General features: G+C 40.9%; 1 protein-coding gene across 1 annotated transcript in view; it reads left to right on the top strand.

The window, feature by feature from the left end:
• The first annotated feature begins 4,829 nt into the window (after nt 1-4,829).
• Nucleotides 4,830-7,386, top strand: part of cryba2b (crystallin, beta A2b) — a 3,071-nt gene continuing 514 nt past the window's right edge. Inside the window, exons 1-4 of the mRNA XM_024287178.2 lie at nt 4,830-4,875; nt 5,184-5,372; nt 5,716-5,857; nt 5,933-6,075. Coding sequence (XP_024142946.1) covers nt 5,215-5,372; nt 5,716-5,857; nt 5,933-6,075 — 443 coding nt within the window. The 5' untranslated portion in view covers nt 4,830-4,875; nt 5,184-5,214. The remainder of the gene's footprint in view (nt 4,876-5,183; nt 5,373-5,715; nt 5,858-5,932; nt 6,076-7,386) is intronic.

Genomic DNA, 7,386 nt, shown 5'->3' with positions numbered 1-7,386 from the left:
CCCCCCCATGGATCCATGTTTCCGTGTTTTTGAGTCCAGCTGCTGTTTCTGCTCGGAGGACGAGCGGAGGCGAGCAGATGTCCTGCTCACATCATCTCTGGCTGGATTAGTTTCCATGGAAACGTTCCACCTGAAGGAGGGCGTTTATGCAGGACGAGCTACATGTCAGCACACTTGTGTGTGTGTGCGTGTGCGCGTGTGTTCAGTCACTGAGTTTGTGCGTGCACGAACTGTTATAAATAGTTAAGATGTTTTTATCTTTTTTACCTCCAACAATCTTCTGAACTCTGTGACATAAAGATGATTGATCCAATTCAGTTTCAATGTTTAATTCAAACTTGATCTATAAAGCACTTTTCACAGCAGCGACACTAAAACTTTTCTGATATTTGAAGACAAAAATAAAGACATTTAATATTAAAACTGCATTTCTGAGTATTTCTTTATTCAAATGAATCGGCAGTAGACGATAAATGAAAAGATCACATCGCTATAAATCAAGTTAATCTATGTTTAGCATTTGGGTATCGATCCAATACCGATCAATATCGGCAATATCAATGTTTTTGTAAATGCAAACCAGAGAAGAACCTCAAAATCTTATTTTTTTAAATCGCTGTAAATTTTCTACATTTTCCTTTTTTAATTCATTGATTAACAGAATTAGGACAATATTTACAAATAAATGTAAAATAGTTTATTAAAATAGAAACTTCTTGAAATTAAATAAATTGTAAAGAATTTAATGCAAAACAATCAACAAACAAAAGGAAACAAGTAACTATGATACAAACATAAATCAAAATGTTTAACGATAAAATCTTATTTGCAAATACAGAAAAGTTTCAAACTAGAGTGTAAATATCGATACCTGCGGGTCGGTATCGATCCGATACCGACTCAGACCAATATGTTGGATCGATCCGCACAGCGCGACTCTAAGGCCCAAAGCTCCCTCATCCTGATGCATCACTAAGAGATAAATAGATCCGTGAACGTCTTCCTGGATTCTGGATCAGAACCGGACGGCTGGATAGAATCGATATTTCATTTATCGAGTGAAAAACCCGTTTGCAGAAAAGAGTCTTGAACTTTTGTGAGTTTCTTTTTTCTCAGAAGAAGCACAAAGCCGAGCGGTACAGTGGTGTAGTGGTCAGCCCTCTGGCCTCATGAGGAGGCAGAGTCAACGGGACGATCTCTGTGGAAACTCAGGCTAAAATCTCCACATGTTCCTGTTTATCTTTCTTCAGAACCACGATGGAGTCGGATCTCAAACATTCACCCACACCTGTCTGGATGAGATCATTCATTTGTTTTTTTAGATCATGCAGCCGAACATCTCAGCCTCAGAGACCAGAGGGAACGCCAACGGAAAGTAACCATGGAAACGGAGTCTGCAGCCGGAGGATGACACGGACTTATTAAGCTCTTTTTCTGAGGGGGGGGGGGNNNNTTCACCAACAGAACCGCCGAAAACAAAAGGCTGAAGACTGGACTAAATGTCAGGACTAAATGCAGACGACAGCATTACGAGGAGCTCCAGCAGGACAAGGAGCTCCAGCAGGACGAGGAGCTCCAGCAGGACGAGGAGCTCCAGCAGGACGAGGAGCTCCAGCAGGACGAGGAGCTCCAGCAGGAACCGCCTCTCCTGCAGAGCAAACGTTGTGAAGGGATTCTTGTTATGCTGCCAGATAAGGATTCAAAGCAGAACCACACAGTACCCGGTCTGTCCTGGAGCACGCTGAACCTCACATGCAAATTCCTGCTGTCGCCTGGATTTAACAGGGAAATGAGGGCGCAGGCATGATGTGTGTTCTCGTTTGTTGTCTGAACTCGGGACGGTTTGGTCCAAAGATCACAGCTGATCCGGGTCGGTCATGAGAGAGTTCTGCTGTTCATTTATAACATGTTTCTGATAGTTTGATCATTCAGATGAGCGGAAAACACTTTTATTACGACACAAAGACGATAAAATGAACAGTTTAATTGATTTTAAAAGGTCCTAAAGTAAAAATAAATCTCATTGTAGGAAAGCTGCTTCTTTAAAAAATAAATAATATTTGATAAAACTCTATAAATGGGAGTTTCTTTGGCCACACGCAGCCGAGAAAGTCTTCAGATAATAAAAAACATCATGACAAGACATTACTCCATCTTTGTGACCATATAAATCTGAGATAACATCGTCCACACTTGGAGAAACCTTCAACAATGAGTCCAAGAGAACATGACAAACTCATCCAAGGAAGAGGAGAATCGACTTTAGATCCGTCAGGAAGAGATTCTGGGACAAAAATGGATGGAAACGATGATCCTGTCAGGAAATCTGACTTCAGCTCAAGAGCTTCAGGTTAAAGTTCACCTCTGAATGATGAAAAATGTTTGAGGTCAAATCCTCCAACGTTCCCCTTCAGAAGGGAACAAATGCGTGGATGACACCAAAGTTTGTTTGATTATAGTTAAAGTCCCATCTGTTGGGGAAGCGGTGAGCTGCAGATACAGCTGCAGGGTGGTATGACTCAGCCTGGATTTGAACTCACGACCTTCCAGTCTCAGGGCGGACACTCTACCACAAGGCCACTAAGCTGTTCAAGTCTCACACTTATAAAGAAACCAGCTGTTAACTTGAAGATTTTTACTTACTGGGTTTATATTTTAAGTCAAACGACTTTATTAATTAAAAAACATGTAAATTGTCCTAAAATACTTAATAAAAACAATAGGGAGACATTTTCTAACACTTAAAATGTCATAGTTTAGGATTTGAGAAATACAATTTAATGATTCAAAGGAAAGACAACTTCTGACCTGCTTTTACTTTTTTAAAGCGGGTCTGTTGGTTCAACGTATCAAGGTAAACAAAGTTCTGCCTCCTACAATAAAACACACAGAGAAAACATCTGTGTCTATATAAGCCCAGCCTTTCACCTGCCCATCACCTGCTCCGGGACAGGCAGGGCGGCGCACACATGAGCAGAGAAAGACAATGAGTGAGGCAGCAGAGGACAAAGAGAAAGCTGCTCACACGAGTAAACAGCCCCCAGCCCCCCCACGAGCACACATGCATCCACTACGGCGGAACCGGGTCGCTCAGACCCTCATCAGGTAGACTGCAGAGGTTCCATCCACCTGAAAGCCTCAGCGGCAGCAGGAAGTGAAGGCCAAGCTCAGGAAACCATCAGGAGCTGCAATGAACGCGATCGCCACTAGGTGTCACTGCTGCTGCAGTAAAACAACGAGGGTTTTCCTTACAGGATTAGAGGTCATGAAAAACAGAAAAACGGAACCGGAATTTAAAAAAAACAACATCATTTAAACCCAAAATAGGTCAATTAAAAATATAGAATTAAATAAACACATTCAAATCCTGATGCTGCAGCTTTTTATCTTTTTTTAAGTGAAACTAAATACCAGATTTGTTTCAAAATTTCCAACATTTGATTTCCATCAAAGAAAACCTTCAGTGTGATCACGTCTTTGACGTGGCCTACTTGTTCTTGTTTTCATCAGCATAAAAGCAAGAACAACTAGAAAAGTTGCATTTCCTGTGATCATGTTCGTGTGAATGCTTTTTGCTGAAAATAGTCACTGAAGATGCTGAAGCTTTTAGCTGAAAATGGTGACACAATTTGCTTTAATTGCTGCAGGTATTTGCTGAAAATATAAAAGGCTTTTGCAAAATGTTATATGTACCTAAAGACTGGAAATTTTGTTAGAGAACTATGAAAAAGCGTGGAAGTTGACGGATATTTTTTTAAAAAAAAAGTGTATTAAAATTGCTTAAAAATCCCTAATACATCCCAATTTTTCAAAAATAGTGTGTTGCTTAAATATGAGCTAAACTCAAAATTAGCCAAAGAAAATAGTAGATGCCAAAATAGCCAATTAAGCTATGTTTTTGCTTAAATACTAAACCTTAGTAGATAGCAAATTAGTCAAAAATGTTGCTAAAATATTAGCTAAACTCCAAATTAGCCTTAAAAACATCTGTAGATGCCAAACTAGCTTAAAAAAGTCAACAAAATTGCTTAAAAATTGGCTAAAATCCAAAATAGCCAAAAATTCCTCATTAAATTAAATTAGTCAAAAGCGTTAGCTTGTTTCTAAAATAGAATATAAACTCTAAATTAGCCAATAATCCCTCAAATTAGCAAAAAACGTTAGCCTGTTGCTAAAATAGAAACTCTAAATGAACCTATAAAACCCCCAGTAGGTAAAAAATGAGTCAAAAACGTTAGCATGTAGCCAAAATATTAGGTAAACTACACATTTGAAAATGACTACAACAGATTAAATCCATGAATATATTTTCAGACTTGTTGCTAATCTCTGACAGTGTGAATTCTTTGACGCATCACATCAGTAAACCCCACAGCTACAAGCTCCTGTTATTCTCCTAGAAACGGGAGCGGATCGGAGCGTTCCCTCCATCCCGTTCTTTCCAGATCATCTGGATCGGACGGAGACGTGTCCTCTAGGTGACACGGACGCCCTCCCTCGTCCTCACTTTGGCGGGAGCCTCGGACCGCTTTCCCTCCTCTGCTCCCGAGGGAGATCAGCTCCCAGAATGTGTCTATTATCCCGCCTCCCCAATCAAAGTGTTGTGTCAGTGCGTTGCCTTTGTATGGCGCTGGGCCGGGCCGCCCCCGCCGTACTGATGACTCAGAGGGTTTGGGGCTCTGAGGACAAAGGGGTCGTGGAGCCTCCACAAAGCGCCAGGCTAATGCCGCCCTTTCAGCCGGCCCGCTCAGCTGCTGAGTGTGCAAAACGGGGTGGCCCGGGTCCAGTGGGGGGGCCCCGGGCCTATAAAAACGCGGGCGAGGCTCTGCTCCCCGACATTGATTATACTGGATCTGTCCCACATCAGTACCGTCTGTGAGTACCCCCAGGCTTAGGGGCGGAGCCTAAACGGAGGGATTGGAGTTGAAAATACAAATATTACTCCATGTTTATTTAAAATGCTGAATGAGTGGATGTGTGTTCTTTGATTTACTGTAACTTTTCGGCTGTTAAGATGATAATTCCAGTCACGCCGCTATTTTCCTTTAAAATCTACTGGAATGATCATGTTAATGTCAGAAAAATTAGACTTTTTTTATGTTTAAGCATCACTGCAGGTTTGTCGGAACATCAGGACCTTCTAAATGTCGATCAAACGTCGTTTTTGACCTTTTCTCCCGCAGAGATTGACCCCTGAAGGGAGAAGCGGCAGCCATGAACACTCAACAGATGGAGCAGATGGGCCAGTTCCGGATCACGGTCTGGGAGGAGGAGAACTTCCAGGGAAAGCGCTGTGAGTTCATGCTGGAGTGCCAGAACATCATGGAGAGGGGCTTCCACAAGATCCGCTCCATCAAGGTTGAGAACGGACCGTAAGTGGGATCTGCCGGATGGACTTTTCTTTCCTCTCATCTGATTGGATCCTGTTTAGTTCTTCAGCTGGGCCCCGCCTCTGATTTGTGATCATTGATAGTTCTGACTCTTTTGGCTCTAATAAAAGGAAAAGGCAGACAAACGGCCGGGTTAGGACATTGTTGGGGGGTGTGTGCATTCATCCGAGTGTTGTGATATGAGCTGGCGGTGTGCAGCTGCCAGACTGACTGCAGATCAGATAAGACTGCAGCCTGCAGCAGCTCCTCTGTTTGTTCGAGCCTCTCGCTGACAAAAGAAAGCGGCGTCCTGTTCTCATTTCCCTGTTGCTCCTCCCTCCTGCAGTTGGGTGGGCTACGAGTACCCAGAGTTCCAGGGGCAGCAGTTCATCCTGGAGAAGGGGGACTACCCTCGCTACGAGGCCTGGAGCGGGAACAGCAGCTACAGAACCGAGCACCTGCTTTCCTTCAGACCCATCAAGTGCGCCGTGAGTCCGTCCGGCGGCGGTGGATCCTCTCAGAGGAGTCCTGCAGGCTCTGAAAGTCTCTTCTGATCTCTGCAGAACCACAGTGACAGCAAGGTGACCCTGTACGAGTGCGAGGACTTCCAGGGGCGCAAGTTTGAGATGTGCGACGACTATCCCTCCCTACAGGCCATGGGCTGGTGCAGCAAGGAGGTGCCCTCCATCAAAATCAACTCAGGCGCGTGAGTCCCTCCTCCTGCAGAGTGTTTAATCCTTTATTCAGAGTTCACAGGCAGACGGTCAAAACACAAACATAAGTCACAGTCCATCCTCTGTGGGAGTGGTGACCTGCAGACACAAATGGAACCATTTGGTGGTTTAACCCCCCCCCTGATCCTGAGGATCAAGCAGGAAAGTTTGGGTCCCAATAAAAGAGTCTTTGGCATGAGCTGACCTTCAAGTCTCAGGGCAGACACTCTACCACAGGGCCGCTGAGCTAACAGCCACAAATTATGATGAATGCGAATGACACACAAAAGGTGAATAAATAGAAATAAAATCATTAAAAATAAATAAAAATAGAGGGAAAAGTAAATAAATAAAACAAAATAATCCTGAGCGTACATAAAACAAGAATATTTGTTTTTCTAATCTTCAGTAATTTAATTCCCATTTTCGTCACTGATTATTTGGTGATTGTTCACCAAGAATCTTTTAATGGCTAAAAAATCATTTTTAATGCTCCATTTACATGTATGGAGAAAGAATGTGTCTAAAACTAAGAGATTATTGATTATAAATGTTGTTTATGTTGTTTATAAGGTCATTTTAGAGGCTGGAGTATGGAGGGATCTTTGTGTCAACATATTGCAAGCAAAACTCACAGTTTGAGATCAAAACTTTTTAGATTTCAAACAAAGTGTTAAGAATAAAAATTAACAATTTGCAACCAAAAATATAACATTTATGCTTTAAAAAATTTTTTTTTGCTTTCAAAAATATGTTTGCAATCACAAACCTTTTTTTTTGTTTAAAAATGTTTTTGCAATTGCAATTGCAAACATATTTCTGTTTTCTAAAAGAAATTGTGATTGCAAACTTTTTTTTAATGTTTTTTTTTGCTTTAAAAAATATCGTTGCAATTGCAAACATCTTTTGGTTTTCAAAAATTATTTTTGTGATAGTAAAACCTTTTTTTGCTTTCCAAAAATATTTATGAGAACTTTTTTTTGTTTAAAAAATAATTTTGCATTTGCAAACATTTTTTTTTACCATAAAACTTGTTTTTGTTTTTTCTTGTGTTTTCAAACTTTTTTGTTAATCTCCAAAAATATTAATGCAAACACAATTTTTTAAAGCAATTAAACGATTGCGATTATTATAAACGATTATAAAAGAAAATATTTAATATTTTCATTAGTAAATAATTAATTTTTTAACACTTCACATTTTGTTGCAATTTAGAAAATTTTTATCTTAAAACTGTGACTTTTGGTTGCAACATGGTGGCACAAAAATGACTCCATACTGGAGAAAGAAATGATTTGCTTGTT

Source organism: Oryzias melastigma, linkage group LG21, assembly GCF_002922805.2.
Source record: "Oryzias melastigma strain HK-1 linkage group LG21, ASM292280v2, whole genome shotgun sequence".
Lineage (NCBI taxonomy): Eukaryota > Metazoa > Chordata > Actinopteri > Beloniformes > Adrianichthyidae > Oryzias > Oryzias melastigma.
The sequence above is the reverse complement of the archived record's forward strand: the minus strand, read 5'-3'. Positions and strand labels throughout refer to the sequence as shown.